Genomic DNA, 19,740 nt, shown 5'->3' on the forward strand with positions numbered 1-19,740 from the left:
GACACTGAGCAGGGGTAGGAGGAAGCAGCGGGCGTTTCTCCAGCCTCCTGGCAAGGAGTTTTTGGACACCCCCAACTCATCTTCCTTGTGGCCATGGACAAGGTCGAGGTGACCAGCTAAACCACTCACCAACCTAGAGCAGTAATTGGGCAGTGAGATGCTAGCAGTGGGGTCTCCTGTGTGAAAGGGTATGAAGAGGTGAAGGAAAGGTGTAAGGGAGACCAAAGAGGAACGGGGTCCCCCTCTTTCAATATCAAATTTTTCAGACACGTTCCTTATTTTGGTGCTTTCGGCAAATGTCAGCTGCTCATCATGCAGGCACAGGAAGCGGAGGACAATGGCTCATAGCTTGCCTTCCTTTGGGAGCAAATGGAGCTGAGATTGCTGGCTCGGCTCCACAACATTTGGTGCACTTGTATCTGTTTGCATTGGCTCTGTGTGTGGTTCAATAAAAAAACCCTTCCAGCTTTCTCTGCTAAGGCTTGGTCCATTTGACAAAACAGTCCCCTTTCAATAGGACAGATGCCATGAGGCTGTCGGCAGAGCCTGATCCTGCAGCCAGAGCTACCTGAAGTGGCTGGCTTCCCCTCTCCCTGGCTTCTTGGCCGATCAGCTCCTCCTCTTAGTGAGTTATAAGCTTCAGAGAGAGAGAATGCACAAGTTCAGCTCATCAGCCTTCCTCTTTCCAGGCTGATAAGATGTGGGAGCAGATCCTTGAGGCAGCATTGACGATCCCACCCCCACCCTTTAAATTACTACACTTTCTGCTCAAAAGGAAAAAGTAGAAGAAAATTGGACCAGGCTTTTAGGGAGCAGAACAATACCTGACAGTGAGGTATCTGATCCTCCCTTTTCCTGGGGAGTCAGTTTCCAGGAACTGGAAGAAGATCAGATTTTTGCAGTTCCAGTCTTCTCCTCCCTAGCTCTTCTAACTCAACTATCGCTACTGTCCCAGCCAGCCTCCTTAAGCAGGGGACTCACCCCCATAACAAAGCCTCAGCGTGGGCCCAGGCACAATGACGCCACTGTTGGTAGCCCTTGATGAGAGGTCAAGGTCAGGGAAGATTGGAAATATGAGCGCCAACAAGAATTCAGACATTCAAAATTCCTACAGTGAGACCTATGTGTATCTCTAAGGCTACAGTTACCCTTTCATGTAAGAACCCATCCCGCTGGGCATGACCAACAGCTTCCAGGCAATCCCCAGCAGTGGGTGAACATGGGAGGGGCCCCAGAAACTCAAAGGCCCCAGAAGGGGGTCACCTCATATCCAAAAGAGGAACAAAATAAATTAAAAAGTCTGAATAATTATAATCATCATCAATAATAATCCACAACCACAGCTAGAGGAGAAAAGAAACGGGCAGCCCGAGAGCTCGGGAATAGCATCCTCCGCAAAAAACAAACGGTAACACAGGTCACAGACTTCCAAGCGCGAACACAACCACTGGAGAAGGCCCATGCTTTGGCAGAGAATGCGAATACTATAAAAGTTTTTTGTGGGTTTTTTTAAAATATTTTTTTTCACCTAACAAACTAACACCGTTCAACACTGGGTTCGACACAGGGAGGTGGAGCCTTTTTGTTTGTTTGAAGTTGAAACATTTTTTTCATTGCAACACCTGGTCACCTGAACAGCCGGACGGACGGACACAAAGAAATGGAGTCGGGGACGGGAGATGCAGTGTGGCCACGCTGCGAGTTGGGACATCTGGGTTGGTTTGGCTGGGTTTGCTGATTTTTAAAAATTTCATTAATATAATTTTTTTTAAAGAATCATGTCTGGTTGTTTTTTTTTCTTAGTTTTTTTTCCTTTTTTTTGAGGGGTGTTTTTTTTCTTTTTTGCAAACACAGGCACTGAAAATGAAAGACGGGAGGATGGGGAAGGGGACACGAGCATGCGGGCACGTGCTTGTCACCGCTGCTCCCGGCTAGCGGCTCAGCTCAAATCACCGTCTCCTTCGAGATGAAACCAGAACAGCCAGCATAAGGTCTGCAAGACACAAGCATGGAGAGAAAGATGCTGTCATTGATTGTCTGAAAAATCCAGGAGGCTCAGGGGACTCATCTGAGCCTTCTCCTGTTTGGCAATAACAGCAGTTGGGTTGGTTTGCGAAAACTTTGGCAAAAGTTGACTATTTTCAGCCTCCCTCACACATAAGCACACATTCGCTTGTTCTGTATATGTATCCTTTCTGCACTTTTCGTTGGGTCTCCCATTCTCCAGCAACAAGAAAGACCTGCCACATAGAGCCATGTAAGGCTTCTAGTGTCCTGGCCCCATTGATGGACCTCCTGATGGCACCTGAATTTTTTGGCCACCGTGTGACACAGAGTGTTGGACTGAATGCACCACTGGCCTGATCCAACATAGCTTCTCTTATGTTCTTATGTACATATCTTGCCTAGCTTACCTTCACTGGAGTGGTGCCACTGGTGCTCCCGAGCAGTGGAAGTGGACATTCTGCCACTTGCCATCACGGCGGTGCCAGACGCGGGTCTCCTCGGACTGGCAAGTACGAGGGCGGCCCTGCCCGTCAATGTACTGCGTCAGGCGGATGTAGGCGATGCATGCAGCGTCTTCACCAATAACGTGTACATGAGGGTTCAGGATGGTGGTGTGAATGGGCTTGTTGTTCTTAGATAACACTGGAACAGCACAAACAGGAACATGGAGTGAGTTTGTGGGACAGAAGGTTGTTGCTAGGGGGGAGGGGAACGAGCATAGAAGCAAAGAGGTGAAGAGGCCAAAAAGAAATTGGCACAATTATTTATAAAAAGGTAAGCAAGCAACAGGGTCAGGTTTTAACATCATGACCTGAGGAATCTACTTTGCTTCATCTCTATTTATTTTAAATGTTCTAACATCTAGCCTGATTAAGAGTTCTGGGGATCTCAAAAGCTTATACAACATTTTGTGTCAGTTTGATCGGTCCTATTAAAAGGTTGTACACAGATATTCTTGGGTTTGGATTTGTTCTTTTGCATGGGCCAATATGGAATCAGGCCCCTGAGCAACTGGCTCTTGTCTGCTTCCTTCTCTCTCTCTCTCGCTTCCTTCTGCATCTCAGCTTGCTTTGCATGGCTTGCTGAATTGCATAGGAGCTACAGAGCAAAACTTCGATTTTCTCCATTGGTTGAGGCTCCTCCCCCCTCCTGGTCCCCTGGGGAGGGAGGGAAAGAGCCAGAGTTTCCTTTGCCCAGTTCCCTGGATCCCATGGGAGAAATACAAAGAAAGCACCTTTAAGACCAACAATGTTTTAAGCATGTTTTATTTGTATTTGTTTAACAAAGAATCTTTCATCATGTTTGTTTGTGTCCTTTAAAAAGTTTTATCTCTGCTACCTAAGTCTAAATAGGTACACACATGGCCCAGCCCAACAGGGTCTCATTTATGTCAAATCCAGCCCTCATAACAAATGCATTCAACACCCCTGGTCTAAAGGCTTTAATAAAGCTTTTTTTTCTGAATATCTGCACTGGTTTGCTAGTAGCAGGGATGCATTCAAACATGTTGAACACCCAGTCACAAGAGGTGCACACTTAGGAGAGTTTAGGAATGAAACTTTAAGAGTGAAACTGGCTGCCACAAGCCTTATGCTCTTAATGCTTTTGCATGGACACAAGGCTTGAGCATAATTACAAGTGCCTAAATTGTGTGGGATTGAATATCGTAGCACGACTCCACATTATCCTACTCAGTGAGATCCTGCTCAGAATACAGAAGTGGATGCAAAATTAGTATCCACCAGGAGCAGGGGCTTTCCACTGACTCCTCGACACTGAGGAATTCCTTCTTTCTGGAAGTCCACCTTTCTCATTTTGGAGGTGGCTGAGGAGTGGTGTTCCCCCCCCCCCACGCTCTTTCATGCTTTTGGAGGCAGAGTTTCATTTGTTTCGTTTATTATCTTTACTGTCTTTTTGGTTATGGCCTAGTTGCTTCCAGCTATTTGGGATTGTTGAATTTTATTAGTACCTGCCTTTTAATTGTTTATTGTTTTTAATGGTTTTGTAAAATTATTGTTGTGACCTACCCTGCGTCTGCTTGTCGTGAGGGTGGGATATAAATAGAAATATATACATACACACATACATACATATTTAGGGAATTCCTGCTTGCTCCTGTTTCTGATGCTTTTAAGACTGCTTGTAATAGATTTTTTTTTAGTATTTATTTGAGTGGGAATATTTAGTTGATGAATGGTGGGAAAGTCTTGTAAACAGAGGTGAGCACCCTCAGATGAGGCCCTGGCAGTTCCCAGAAGGCACCTGTTTGTCATCCTCTCCCCATAATTGAGGCAGACAGATTTGAGGGAAGAGATGGAAATCTTTTAAGGTGGAAAGGAAACATCAGAAAGCGCTCCTCATGCAAATAGCCTTCTGATTTGAGAAGGAAAGCGGGTTCTGGGAAAGAAATCTTTTTGTTAATGGTCGGGGGGAAAGCTCAAGTTATCAGACATGGTTTCAATTTGGGGGAAATCACACCCTTTTGGGGGATGGGGGAACAACAAAGTGTGTGAACCCAGGGCCTAAGTATAACAAGATATACTCACAGTTTTCAAAGTAAAATCTGTGGAAGTCCATTCCTTCCACGAGGTTGCCCAAGGCTTCTGGCTCAAATGAAGTTAGGCCTGGATCACAGATTTTTCTAGTAAAGCAGAAAACACAGAGATTGGTGAGCTGAGGAAGCTTCCTGCAGTTGGAGATGAACCTATACAATCTTCTGCCTTTCTCTAGTATTCTGAGGTTGCTCGCATAAGACAGTGTCATAGCTGAGCCATAAACAAACAAGAACTTGTTCCAATGTGTAGATCAAACTGCTCATTGTCCACAAAGTTCTTACACCTGGGGTTACAGTTACTAAAGTGCTGCTGACAGAAACTGTGGTGAGATAGTCCCCTCATTCCGTGCCACAGTTGCCTTTGTATGGAAAGAAGAGCCTGGTTTAGGAATCAGTCAACTGAGGTATGGGCTGGAGGGGGGTGGGTAGTAGCAAACCACTCTGTCTGCTGCATTCCACTACACTGAGTGTGGATATCTAGTCAAGAACTGTGTTGGTCTTAAAGAAATAGTAAGTTAATATTGCAATCAGATTAGTCCTATTGATGGAGGGATGCTGATGCACATAAAGTCAGATATCCAGGCTGGCTTTTCAATGAGATCCTCTGCCCGGCTTACTCACGCATAGGCCTCAAAGTCGCCATTGTTCACAGCCTCAATCAGCTGCTCAGTTATCTTGATGATTTCCTGCTTGCGGGCTGCAAAGGGAGGAATGAGGAAGAGGCAAAACAGACAGAAAGAGAGAGAGAGATGATGTACAGCGTCAGTGAGAGCAGGTCACATGCATGCCCAGCTGCCCTAACAGAAAGCACTCCACCAAGTCCAGCTTTAAAAAGTGGCTTGTCTTTGGGGGGTGTGGGAGAGGGGGACTTCTACATTGTAAAGGACGTGGCTACTGAATCATCACATCAGTAGACAGGATAGAAACAATCTAACATTCCCAGGAAGACATCCTAATTCCTTACAAACTTAAGCACATAGGCAATTTAGGTCCTGAAGAGCACAGACAACTTCCCCATCAACACCCCCCCCCCAAAAAAAAAAACTTGGAAGAAAAGAGGTACATTGAGTACATTTATGGGTGATTCCACAGCTACTGTAGATCACAAAAGTCTAGGAGCTGCCCACATCCTTTTTGCAGCACTGTAGGTTTGGAACATTACACATCTCTGCAGCCAGCACACGTGGGAGATCTGGGGAGATGCAGGAATTTGCAAGGCACCCAAGCGACCCAGTTAGAGCAAGTGCTATGAATAATGCAATGACCGAGTGGCAGAGATGGTGTCAGTGGCTTTGCCAAGGTCATCTCTTTGGAGCAGGAGCATTAGGAAACTTGTGCCCTTGCGGAAGCATCCATTTCACGCTTGCCTGATGTAGCACACTACACCCTTTCCCATTCTGAGCCCAGCCTCCCACCAGTTGTCCTTTGCCCAACACAGCTTGCCTCCTAACCTTACACAACAATGAAAGGTTGTAGAAAGACTTAAAAAAATGTGGAGAAGCTCGGGCAGCAAGGATCCCATTCACATCTCAGGAACTAGTATGTCTAATGTATAGCTGAGTCTCAAAGCTCCTATCAGCTATGGTGTCACGATATGGCTCTCTGGACATGTTATTTGTGTGGAACTTTGGTCTTCCTAAGCTGAAAAGTGAAACTTGTAGAGTTTTAAAGTTGTCTGAAGACTGAAAAACATTATGTCCACTGTCAGCACTGCAAACAAAAATAAACCAACATGCTGCCTTCTTTGCTCAGTCCTTCACAACTTGTGACTAGCAAGTCAAAGGCTGCTCACCAAAAGTTTGAAAACTTCCAGTTTTGCTACCAAAAAAAGTGGTGTGTCAAAACCTCTGGTGGGCTTCCAGCTGGTTGTGCAGGAGTGCTAGCTTGTCCCCATTGTTAAGTAAAAAGAGGACTGGATCAAGACTATCTTTCACAATTGCCTAAGATTAACATTTCGTATACTGAGTGACTCGTGCAATTCGATGTCTCCATAATGCCACACATCTTAAGTCTGCAACACAGACGACTGTCATTCTCCATTATACACCTCCTAATTTTCATCTCCTTTCTATGTAGCTATGGTCTGAAATAGAGAATATCCCTTGCTTTGCACAAGCATGAAAGAGTATTAGTATCTCTGCTGAACAAAGCAGTGGACATATATGTGCCAGAACGGCTTTGGTAATGGCTGTTCATTTCTTGATGCTCTCCAAAATTAGGCTTTCTATATATATTCTTCCTACATCCTACCTATTCCTGATCAACATCTCCCCTTCACAATAAGTGAGTTCCTCCACTGGCCTTTATTTTAAAAATCCTACCCAGTTTTCTCCCAACGGTTCTGAAAGTTTATGTCTGCCTCAACCTCTGGACTCTGCCAAATGCAACAATTCTAGAAAGAGATGCTAATCTCCCCTTTCTCCTCAAAGCTCATAAGAGTTACCATCTATTAATTTCCCATCTTCATGTAACTTTGCTGACTCTGATGTTCTCCCCAACTTGAAATGTAAACTGATCCCCAAATGCTCAGATTCCCCTCCTTTCAACCAGCCTCTCTATTCCAAGCTAGAAGTAACATGAAGATTCTTCTCTGAAAATTAAATGCAAAATAAATATGGAAGAAAGATCTTGACAGTAGTTATAACCTAGAAACAGAGGCATTATGAGCTTGGAAAGAGCCCTGTCTGTCTGCGAGCATTTCTTGCCCTTGTTCTGGGCTTCTCACTTTGCAAAACAACATCTTACAGACACTGTCCAAATGCAAACAGCTACTTCCGTATCAGGCTTGTGTGATGTCATGTTTTTTTCAGATCTGTATGCATAAAAAGCAGCTACAAAGGTGCTTCCAAATGACCTGTTAGAAACTCCTGAACTTAGGAGTTGAGCTCTTTTGGTTGAAATGCCTTCTGAGCTGTCTTGACTAGCATTCAGTGGCAATTTGAGTGTCAGTGGGTAAGCTGCTCTTGGGGAAAATGTAAGTAACTAGTCCATGTTTACATAAGGGTAGCACATATTTTCAGAGAGCTCAAAACCAGGCCCAAACAGCCCTGTGACCTGCTTAAGGTGAGATCATTTTGCAACATCTAAAAGAGGTCAAAGGAGGATTTCTGGAGGATTTGTAATTTATACTGAGAATGCTGAACATATTCTGGCCTGTACTCTCAAGAGGAAGGTGGTTTCTCAGAGACCCCATGTTTTATAATCTGTCAGCATTTGCACGTAACAGGGTTTTAGTACAACCTTATTCTTCTTTATCTAGCAATATATGAGATAGTTTATGATGAAACACCACTGAACTGAACTAAAGGCAATGGATCTCTCACCCTAGGAGGCTTCCCTTAGCTATGTATGTACTAAATCCTAGATGAGAGACGAGTGTGTACCAAACAGTACTGGAACTCATATAACCTGTGGAAATAATCTATACATGTGCACAACGAACCTGTGCCATGGTACTCTCTCTTCAAGCACAGAGATAGCTACTCATTACAATATGACAATTTCAATTAGTTTTCATCTGTGTTCCAACAAATTTACATCTATAAACCAAACTCTGTCTTTTCCTATTAATACTCCATCCTATCCTACCAAGGTTTGTCCTCACAGTTGCTAACATGAACTAGAATTATGAACTTTAAAAACAAAAGCATGGCAAAAGAGAGAGACTGACTGTCCTTCAACCATGTTGGTTGCAAAATAAACACACAAAACAAGGGATAACTGATTCATCTTATGCCATCTTAAATCTGCAGAAAGAGTTGATAGCCAATGAATGCAGGGCATTACGCTGCTGCACATCTCACCCTGATGACAGACCTCATCTCCCTGGAAAAACAAATGCATTTTCTTTAACCTTCCAACCAAGCCAGTGCTTACCTGAGAGTTTGCCAGGCATGCCTGCTTCCACTTTGAACTGAGTGTTCTCCGTGTGCCCTGCTCTAACACTATCTGCATGGCATCTCAGCTCACATTCACTGGTGTCTCCCTCCCTGCAAAATGTGCCAAGCTGTTATCCATCTCTGTAAATGAATACTGCTGCTAGGGACTCCCAGTTTCTCTGGAAGAGAAAGAGAGTTCAGAGCAGGGAGAGAAAGAGTGCACAACTTGTGACTGACTCACCAGCTCTAGAGATACTACCAAAATTCTCAGCCCCACCAGTGCAACCTGAAAAGCCTTTATTTCAGTCCTGCTTCGCACTCATGCAAGATGAACATGTATGTTCTGTTCTTTGTGCCATTATCTGTTGCCTTGTGCTAAACTTCTCATGTAACTTTACGCCATCTGTTATTTACTTTTTTTGCATTGTTTTGGCCTATAAATGGTGCATAATTTTAAAATGACATCGCAGAAATAAATGAATCAGAAATATCAGCAACAAAAAAGGGTTGTAACAGTTTGTGAACATGACAAAGGCATATTCATACATCACTAATGCAGGGTTAATAAATCTCTTTTCTGCAATTGCTATTGCTTGCCCTTTAGGAATGTGATGCCCTTGGAGATACACTTCAGTCACTACAGGCTAGGGTAGGCTGAATCAGCTCAGTTCTGCTTATCTCATCTCATGAATCTGAGGCCCTGAATTGCTAGATTTGAGTAGCAGCTTAGAGATCAACAAGATTTTGGGGGTATAAGCTTTTGAGATTCAAAGCTGCCTTCATTGGGGAACTTTGACTTTTGGAAGCTTAAACATTTATTGGTCTCTAAGGTTCTGCTGGACTCCAGTATAGCTGTTCTACTGCAGACCAACACGGCTACCCTCTGAGGCGCTGAAGGTGCTAATAGGGAAGGTTCAGGCTCTCCTGTACAGGGATTTTATGCAAAATTAAGGACTGGGAAGAAGAAACAGTGGGAGATAAAACAGTTCATCAACAACATGCTTAGGAGACCACACACAGGTTATGTGCCTGAATGACAAGAGGCTAGATTCTTTATTCTTGTTAATCCATTTAAAGTTGCAAGCAGTGCTTAGCAGCTCGTCTTCAACTGGCTACTGTCTGTTCTGGCAGGACCCACCCCAATTTCTCTTTTAAGTTGTACAAAAACTGGAAATGAAAAAGCAGTGTATAAATGCAAAGGTCTAATCTTTGCTGGAAACAGTTATTTCATCGCTCACCGTTCTAGAGTTAGTGTTGACAAAATGTATTGTTTAGGTTATCAAACAACAACAAAATATAAGAATATGCAAATACAGACATAACTAAAACAGAACCCACAAATATATTCTAAGCCACTATCACATCAAAGAATCCCCTAGGTATTACAATATGTTGGCCACAATCTAGAACAGAATTGGCATAAGTTCTCGTGATTTTGACTGCTACCTCTATGCTGCAACTCCTTTTACAAAACTGCATGGATCTTAGTAACAGAAGTCACAAATGTTGCCACACGTGGGAGTACAAAACAGCAGATGTAACATACATGGGGTGTTTGATTCATCCTGTGCAACAGATACACACATTGGATTTATACTCCATTTTAGCATACCAGCACTCCTTGCTATAAGGATGGCAATCTTAAACTGAGACCTGATATTGTCATTTTTTTTTAAATAAAGCAGGAGCATCTTGCATCAGGACATTCAAATATTTGAGCCTTTGAAACAAATGTTTATAGGAGGAGGAGGAGGGTTAGATTTATACCCCACCCTTCACTTGGAAGTCTCAGAGTGTCTTATAATCTCCTTCCCCACAACAAATACCCTGTGAGGTAGGCGGGGTTGAGAGAGCTCTGAGAGAGCTGAGACTGGCCCAAGCTCACCCAGCAGGCTGCATGTGGAGGAATGGGGAATCAAACCCAGTTCTCCAGATTAGAGTTTGCTGGCTCTCTTAATTCATTTATACCCCGCCTTTGTACCCAGTGGGGACCCAAAGCAGCTTACTTTGTTCTATTTCCTCCATTTTATCCTTACAACAACCCTGTGAAGTAGGTTAGGCTCAGAGAGTGTTCCTGGCCCAAGGTCATCCAGCAAACTTCCATGGCACAAGTGAGGATTGAACCCAGGTCTTCCAGGCCTGACACCCTTAACCCTCATACCACACTGGGTCTATTATGATACTTCCTTCACACCATGACGATTTCTCACATTAGGCTTACAATATGCAATGCAACCTGGATTAATACTCTCTGTTAGCCTGCATTCACATAAGCATAAAGTATTTGTCCAGTGAGGCTGCAATGGTGCATGTGAAGCCGTGCAGCAATAATGTTAAGCTGAGCGGTAAAGAGTTTAGAAGTGAATTCTCTTCTGGGTTTAACAAGAACCACCAGGGCTTAGCTGCAGGCCACAAAGCTACTTACGATCAGAAGGAAGAGGGGTTGCCATGAGTGGAAGAGGGAAAAGCTGGCTGACAGCAGGCTGTGGCCCCTCAGCTTCTGGGGCTCCAGAGCCCCGCCTCACCATGCCTAGGACATCGGACAACTTGGCAGCTGGGATGAGACAGAGGGAAGAAGGCGTGGAAAGAACAAAACAGAACAAAACAAATGGAAAACTAAGAAACAGGAAAAAAACAAATGGAGAGTGAGAAGAGGTAGGAATGCAATGGAAAGAAAGAGACCAGATCAAGGGTGATATGCTTTTAAAGTCTGACAGACTATCTAGGCAACAAAGTGGTTGAATCCATTCTGTTATTGACATTCAGCCTGCTTCATGCAGTGCCAGTCGTCTTAGAAAAGTTCCTTAACCATCCATTCCCTCTACAAACAGCTGGGTTTACTCATCTGGGGGCAACTCTGTTTCAGTACACCGTCTATATTTTGGAGGTTCCCATCTGCTCTTTCCAAAGCCAAGTCCACATTTAATAAAGGCAAGTGGAATAATTCATGCAAGATTATGGTCAAAAACACAGGAAAACCATTTAGATTTTATGTCCCATTGGGTGTAAGGCAGAAATCCCAGTGACATCCACTACTTACACTGGGGAGGAACAGGGTTTGCAACGACTGGAGGTGGGAAGGGCAAAGTGATGGAAGGCTTTGACTCTTCTCCTTCTGGGGGCCCAGAGCCCCTCTTCACCATGCCTAGTACATCCGACAACTTGGCAGCTGGGGTGGGGACAGATGAGAGTAGGAGAAGGAGGGAGAAATAAGAAAACGAACAGAATGGCAAAAAGCAGGGGAGAAATGAATGGCAAAGGACACAAATAGGAACATAGGTGAAAAAAAGATCAGGTCCAAAAGTGGAGTTAGGTAAGTTGTGGGGTTCTTTTGGATACCACACATGGTTTAATAGTTTAAGAAAATCACTTTTCAGCCCATCAACTAAAATAAAGTCTATGTAGTTTAGGAAAAGTGCAACTAATTAGTCTTCCTAGAACCGTCTTTCAAAAGAAAAGATCTTAGTTTTAAAATCAAATGTTATCTGATGACTAAATTAAGTAAATGAGATCTGATCCAGAAATAATCTTCTCCTGGACTATACTTCAGACTATAGACTTAGGGAGGGTGAAATCACATGACTGGCTGCTCTATAAGCCCTGTTCACAAGTGACAATGAACACATGTACAACCTGTGTCTTTCCTAGCACTGGACAGCTTTTAACCAGGAATACCAGGGACTGAACTTGGGAATCTTCTGTGTTGCAGAGCATGTGCTCTGTCAGACAGCCACAGCACAATGCATCATGCATTCTGATTAAATGGACCTGTTAATTGCAAGGTCTTGGCCAGAAGGAGTAGATGAAACAGCACAGGTTCCTCAGGAATGCATCATGGCCTTTGGTATTAAGTGCTACTTACACTGGAAAGGAGGAGGATTTGCACCACTTGAGGATGGGCAGGGCAGGGGGACAGAGAGCTTTGGTGCTTCTGCATCTGGGGGCCCAGAGCCCTTTTTCACCATGCCTAATACATCAGACAGCTTGGCAGCTGGGAAGCAAAAGATGAAACAAGGAAGGAAGAAAAAGATGAGAAAACAAACAAAAAAAGAGGAGAAATAAATAAATGACTAGGAGGTGAAAATAGAAAACTGAATCAAAGGAGATGACCTGGTTTTGGGGTTTCTTCAAATATTGCCTAAGAACAGTCTTGTCCTGGAGCTGTTATGGGAATATTTCTCTCCTTATCTATGGGACATTGTGAGTGATCAGAGCTGGAGACAGCTCAGCTAGATGATTTTCTCAGTTTTAAACATTGGAAATGGAACTATATCTTCACAAGTATCAGAAAGGTGACCCTGAGATTGTATCACCTTCCTCTGTAGTGTACGGAATGATCCAAGCTATTTGTATACTGTATGCTAAATGTCCTCCTTTTGCAGCCACTTTTGGCATATCATGGGCTTTTCACTGATGGTGAAAAAGGAAGGAGGATTTCCTTTGACCATCAAAAATAGCTATTCTGGGGATTACTGGACCAGTACTTTCCAAGGCCAGGTAGGATGGGAGGCTATAGTAAGGAGAGGAATTGGGTGCAATTGACCAAAAAGCTGATTGGATCAAACCCCACTGCTGTGGCTCCTATTTGCTCCTGCACTCTCTAACACAGGCAGCTGGAGTAGTTGGTATAGAGACTTTGTTGCACTATAGGAGGAATTTTAACTGATATTTAAAAGTTATACTTCTACACATGCTATGCTGGGAGTTTTCTTTGCTGGACACACTGCTACTTACTTCTAAGAAAACATACACAGGATTGCACTACTAGCCTTGCTAATTTGCAGTGTTTGGGTTGGGTTCTGTCATTAACTATTCTGTCATAATGAACTGTGAAAAGCATAATTTGATATGTTTACTGATTCTATATAATCCTCTGAATTTATTTTGGTTCACTATTGTGGACAATATTTAGCTCATTTGTCCAGCTGCAAAAATTGAAACAGCCTCCTGTCCCTTAAGTGATTCTGTAGGATGTGCAGAGAATACCTCTTGAACAACTTGAGGTACACTAATTTTGACCCAGAATTTTGCTTGCATTCTGATTCCAATTAAAATCTAAAAGCTAATATTTGAGTTTGTTGTAATGCAGTGTGGAAATTACAGCTCTGTTCTTGCAGGTAGCATGGGAACTGACCTGAACTTTACTTACAGAATATATATAGCATAGCTTGCTTCATGCTTACAGAGTTAAATATAGGTTAAAGTATAGAAAAAAGCTATTATGTAATCAGGTGCTCTTCTTTTCCATCCTGGGATAAATGACCACAATGGAATGGGTGGAGTTCAGAATTCTTTAAGAATGCAAAAAGGCATGTCCTAAATGTTTCGAGATGCCCACAAAATGCAACAGAACTTGTTTATTCAGGATACACATGAATGTGTCTTACATGAGATGCCAGTGACTGCACGTGGGATCTCCTGTAGCCAAAGCATGTACTCTGACATGATCCCTTTCCTATCAAACCTGATTCAATAATCCCTTAAACAATCATACCCAATTCTAATTGTGTACTCAAGCAGTCAAGGAATGTCCTGTGGCACTGAGTGAGGGTAGCTGGATTGGCACAGGGAAGTGGCTAAAAGGGATCTACGAAAGGCTCTTACAGCAATTCCCCTTGGCAGTCCTTGGTGTTACATGCTACTTACACTGGAGAAGAAGAGGATTTGCAACAACAGGAGGGGGGAAGGGCAAACCAATGGAAGGTTTTGGTTCTTCGGCTTCTGGGGGTCCAGAACCCCTTTTCACCATGCCTAGTACATCAGACAGCTTGGCAGCTGGGGTGGGACAGATGAGAGGAGGAAGGGTAAGAGTGGAGAGAAAATAAACATTTTTAAATGCAGAGGAGAAAAGTACTAGAAAGAGATGTTAGAGAATGCAAGTGGGAAAAGAAAATGCATGGGAAGCATTAGGGATCTCTTCTAATACTACAGTCACTCTTAGGCTAATAAGTTTACTGTAAAGCATTTTGGGTTAATTTTTTCACTCAATGTGGTTAAAAAAATATGGCTTAAAAGCTGCATCTATCCCAGGAAGACATTCTTTTTATTTATTTCAGCCCTGCACTTTTGCTATATGAAGACTCACCTGCTGTCAGATTATTTTAGGGGAAATGCTACCTGGAAACACCTTCAACAAACTACACCAGCCTTCAGGCCAAACACCCTCTAAGCCTCATCTGATCCAGGGAGGTGGCTGAATAAAGTTTGTCGCCTCCTGGCTCTGGTATTCCAAGGAGGTGTCGCATCCAAGAACATGCCAGAGTCAACCCAGCTTAGCTTCCAAGATCTGAGGAGATCAGGCTTGCCTGGGCTATCCAGGGCGGCTAATTTGTAATATTTGTTTTTAACCTTTTTTTGCAAAAAACTGCAAGGTTACCATAGTGTGAACATGATGCAACCTTTCATAGGCTTTTGAAACCTGGCTCCACCTTTTCTAGCAAATGAAACTATCTGTAGGGAAATTCCCTTTGCATTCAGTAAAGGACACTGAAAAAGTGAGAGGTCTGATGCTACAACGGCCCTCTAAGGTTCCTTGCTACTCTAACCATCCATTGATTCAAAGCCCTGGAGTCTACCTACTACTTACATTGAGGAGGCAGAGGGTTTGAAACAGCTGGAGATACACAGGGCGGAGCGGCTGGAGGCTTTGATTCTTCAGCTTCTGGGAGCCCCGAGCCTTTTTTTACCATGCCTAATACATTACAGAGTTTGGTAGCTGGGATGGGACAGATGAGCAGAAAGAGAAAGAAGAGAAAGCAAGTGTAATGGAAAAATAACATGGTGAACAGAGCTAGAGAGGTGGATTAGGAAACAGGAACATTAGATGAAAAGCACCCATTAAGTCCCATCTAATGTACTTTTCCCCATGAAGCAATGCATGTATTGTGTTCTTATCTGTGCTTTTCTGGTTATGGACACTGGATCAATATTACACATTTATTAATTGCAGTCAGCGTGCTCTATCTGCAGTTGTTCCTCAAAGCAGACCAACATCATGACTTAAAGGGACTTAGGGCATTTATTGATAGAGGTTGTGCACTCGGAGCGGAACCAGAGGAACACACAGATCTTGTGACTTACAAGCAGCAGTGGATGGCATCAGTGATGTTTGCAGACTGGGAGGAATTTCAGGGGCATTTCCAGGATTCAACTGGCTTTTTACAGGTTCGTTATCAGTGGTCTTCACTGGGGAGAATTGGTAAGAAATGGACAACAAAAGAAAACACCATAAAGAAAGGAACAGAAAAAAAACCCTAAAAGAAAGGGGTGATTTCATTCAGCAGGAGGGGAAAAAAAGGAGACAGAGGATGGCAAAGTAGAATATACATCCAAGGAGAAAGAAAAAAGGATGAAGCAACAGGACCAAGATGAGGACAAAATACATGCCTCACTAAGATGGAGAAGAAAACACACGCCGCAATAACTATTTACAACAGCCTTGTGTTATTAGCTCCATTTTACAGATGGAGCAGCACTAGTTAAGCTCCAGAGAGAATAGTTTGCCTAAGCTTATACAAAGCTTAGTTTTGAACCCAAAATACCTGGTTGGTTGCTCATGCTTTTCACTGTTACACTACAGCAATAGTGCGACCATCAAGCCACCTACTGTTTCATTAAATATTGTTTGGCTGCCAAAACACACCTCTGTATGCTTTGAGGCGTGTTGAAATTCGAAGAGAAGCAAGAGTTAGCAATACCAAACACTGCGGGAGCTTATTGATATTATGAACTTAGGTCAATTTAGCGACAATAACACTACTGATAACACTATACTTGACTGGATTAATCCTAATACAAGTAATATATCACCCTTTCCTGGCAAAATTAATCTGTTCAGCCTTGGAATGCACTGGTTATTTCTAGCTATCCTGTCCTGCGGATTATTTTAAGGGTGATATGGTAGTTCAAGCCTCCCTTTCTCTGTGTACCTTGCCACCTTGTTTGCCACAGGCTGGCTGCATCTGTCATTCACACCCTGCTTCTGAGTGCAAGATGCTAGTCAGCTGACAATGCCCTTCACTGCTGCCTTAGCTTTATCTCATTATCTTTCTTTAGTAGGGATGTGCATGAACCTGTTCGTGGTTCACAAACCAAAGTTTAAAGGGAATGTGGTCTCTTTCAACAGGGTTTGCCGGGCCACAAACCATGAACTGAAATTAACTACATTTTTCCAGTTCATGCCCATTGCTATTCTTTAGCCTTTCCCCCTTCAGCTCTTCCATCTCAGCTACAGTGCTGTTTTCTCACACTTACCCCAAAATGCACCCCCACCCCAGAGTATTCCAACTTGGTCATCCTTTGGCAGACTTGAGGGTTCAGGCAGTTCAGCTTCACAAGAGCTCCTAAAGTACAACTCCTTCCTTGCCCCTCTCCTGGAACATCCATACTAGCCTGGGCAGCTTTTGGCTGGAACAAACCCTAGGTCTTCAGTCCATTATTTTTAGAACAGCTGGACCTGCTCCCAGTTTCAGGCTGGCAGCAGCAGGAGTCAGTCTTCTTGAAAACACAAGGCTGTCCCAACCTACCCATTACCATAAGCTCTACTCAAAAATGCTTGGGAATCCAAGGGAAGACTCCACTCAGAGGAGTGTTTCCCAGGATCTAGCTGTGTGCTGCAACCATCTCAAAAGGATGTACCCAACATGTGATTTATGCGCAAGTTAAAAATCCCATTCCCTCAAGTACACCACCATGAACACAAAAGGACTCAAATCAACTTTTTTTTTTTTGCTTCTCGGACAAAGGAACTGCAAATTACTGAAAACGCTTATTTTTACCCTCTTTAGATTACTCTGTTAAATCCAGTGAGTGACAACTAAGAATATTTGCATGAAAATTTGCTCTTGCCTGCCTCCCCCAAGCAACCATACCACAAAACCTGAGGAAACTGTACCAGCTTCCTCTGAAATACTGCAAGGGACCAGGAACATACCTCTCCAAATCCATGCTGTTTCACTGTTTGCCCTAAATATATTGCTGGTTCAAACACTGATTAGATTGCTGGTGCAGTGCATCTGGACCTGTTTAGTTTATTAAATTTATACCCTGCCCTTCCCACCAAGGCAGGCTCAGGGCAGCTGTTGCCCTGCTCTACCACAGAAAGACCAGGGCCTCTCTCATAGTTTTTGAACCCAAGAGACACTGCCCCTGCAGTATACTGAACAATCCAAGGGATGGATTTTTTTAAAAAAAGAAAGCCGAGTTTTGCTTTTTCACTGCAAAAAAAACAAACATTTGTTAGCTCGGGGCTCCATTACAATTAAAACAAGAAATTATGACAATATATAAAACATTTTCCTCCTTTGGTTTACAACTTGATTCAGAATTCAGCCTTAAAATTATTGGTGGCGGAAAGTGCCATCAAGTCACAACTGATGTATGGCAACACTGTAGAATTTTCAAGACGAGATATTCAGGGGTGGTTTGCCATTGCCTGCCTCTGCCTTACAACCCTGGTATTCCTTGGAGGTCTCTCATCCAAATACTAGCCAAGGGCCCACCCTGCTTAGCTTCTGAGATCTGATAAGACTGAACAAGCCTGGGCCATCCAGGTCAGGATATTCGGAGGAAAACGAGAGGGATTTATGCAGCAGGTGAAATCTGCTTACATAAACTAAGAAGTTGCAAGTCCTGTAAACTAGATGCCTTCCATCACAAAACAATAAGGCAATGCACCTTTTGGCCAAACTGCAAACTTCAGAATGCATTTGTATTTTCAGAGTAGTGTTTTACAGCCGATGCAACCTCCTCCTCCTTTTTGTCATTAGCTTGGTTGCTGCCAAGGTCTGCAAGCAGTAATAAAACAGGTTAGCACCTGTGTCTTGCCAATAGAGGGCACTGTACTCCACAACCTGCGCATCCAGAATCTCCCTTCCCTCTTCCTATTCCTAGTGTTGCAGCTTTCATCTCTTAAAAGGCATTTCGCAGTGGACCCTCAATACTGCAGGCCACATTGCAAAGTTCTTAGTTCTGTGCACCTTCCCAAGGAAATCAAGAGAAGATATCACAGAGGCAACATTTCTGCAAGAAATGATGGATTATCTATACAGAAAGCATGGCAATGCATCATAAAGTACCACAGTGAGCTCAGAGCTTTAAGAAATGTGCAAATAGAAAGAAAGTTTCCTAATGATCTTTATTTTAGAATCACACTCCTGAAAGGAAGGCCTGCAGTCTGTTCATGCCTTTTATCTGATTGTTCCCAGAGAAGAACTTCGGGATTATATGGTTTTACTGACTGACTCTGTTGTTTTAAAATCACCATTCTAAGCCACTTAAGAGTCTCTTTTTGGGAGAAAAGAAGGATACAAATAAAAAAAATTGCTATGGTTCATTGGACTGTCAGAGATATGTATCAATGGCCTGTGAAGCAACTCTTCTTCTAAAGTTTCCCCAACTTTTAAAAGTAGTGTTGCAGGATCCATGGTACTGGTTCTACTTTTCTTCTTTAGCTGCCTAATTTTGGACCAATGATAAGAGGTATACAGTTTCTACAAACACAGATGCCACTTAGCATTTAGTACATAAAACAGTGCTATGTATATTTAGGAAGAACAGAACTTTTTCATTTGTATTCCAATAATAATCACAAATACACCCAGAGTTAGAGATGGAACCACATGATGCTGTACATCGTTTTGCTAACTGACAAACAGCAAAAATTAAAAAACTGCAAATGCAAAGCAATTATTTGGGCTTAAAATACTAAATGTACCTTGTGCTAAAATCCATTAATTCCTCTCCATAGTTTAATTAGCAAAATTGCACTGATAATTCTGAAAGAGAACATATGAGGCCCCACCAACCACCCCAGGCAAAATTTAACTGTTCCATACTAGATCTCAGAAAAGTGGGAAGAAACTTTCCATCACCCTTGAAATTTTCCATTTCCCTGCCACCCCCAATTTTAAACCTCTAGTGAAGAATGTCACAGAACTGAAGATGTGTGTGGAGGGGAAAGGGACCATGAAATCCAGTAGAAAGAAACAGAGGATAGAAACTATTTGTCTTCAGAGAATAAAGCAACCTGGAGACTTGAGTAAATTCCCACAAACCCAGTACTTAGCCCTGTCCTCCATACCACAGGATATAAATCATAGCCTGTATGGCTCCATTGGATTTAAATGCTTAGGAACTCCTCTGTCCACAAACCAAACTAGTCTCCTCTTGCTACCGTGCACAGCAGACCTGTAATCCTTTCTCATTTTCCCAACCTGTATTTTTTTATAGCTTCCAAAGATCCTTTTATGGTCGAAACACTCAAACCACCAAAGGGCTGCCAGCTTTCTCAGTCATGAAACT

The 19,740-nt window shown here is 43.0% G+C and overlaps 1 protein-coding gene across 15 annotated transcripts in view; it reads right to left on the reverse strand.

The window, feature by feature from the left end:
• Positions 1–1,291: 1,291 nt before the first annotated feature.
• Positions 1,292–19,740, reverse strand: part of CAMK2B (calcium/calmodulin dependent protein kinase II beta) — a 225,403-nt gene continuing 206,954 nt past the window's right edge. For 6 of the 15 annotated variants that reach the window (XM_060251374.1, XM_060251375.1, XM_060251379.1 and 3 more), the window contains 6 exons: positions 11,480–11,608; positions 10,865–10,993; positions 5,183–5,258; positions 4,554–4,648; positions 2,415–2,649; positions 1,292–1,993 (listed from right to left, as the gene is read on the reverse strand). In XM_060251374.1, the coding sequence (XP_060107357.1) occupies positions 2,417–2,649; positions 4,554–4,648; positions 5,183–5,258; positions 10,865–10,993; positions 11,480–11,608 (662 nt within the window). In that variant the 3' untranslated portion in view covers positions 1,292–1,993; positions 2,415–2,416. Of the gene's footprint in view, positions 1,994–2,414; positions 2,650–4,553; positions 4,649–5,182; positions 5,259–10,864; positions 10,994–11,479; positions 11,609–12,301; positions 12,431–14,085; positions 14,215–15,025; positions 15,155–15,519; positions 15,625–19,740 lie in introns of all 15 variants that reach the window. The other 9 variants (XM_060251385.1, XM_060251383.1, XM_060251389.1 and 6 more) reach the window with 3 other exon arrangements.

The sequence above is a fragment of the Heteronotia binoei genome, chromosome 12 (genome assembly GCF_032191835.1).
Source record: "Heteronotia binoei isolate CCM8104 ecotype False Entrance Well chromosome 12, APGP_CSIRO_Hbin_v1, whole genome shotgun sequence".
Classification (NCBI taxonomy): Eukaryota; Metazoa; Chordata; class Lepidosauria; order Squamata; family Gekkonidae; genus Heteronotia; species Heteronotia binoei.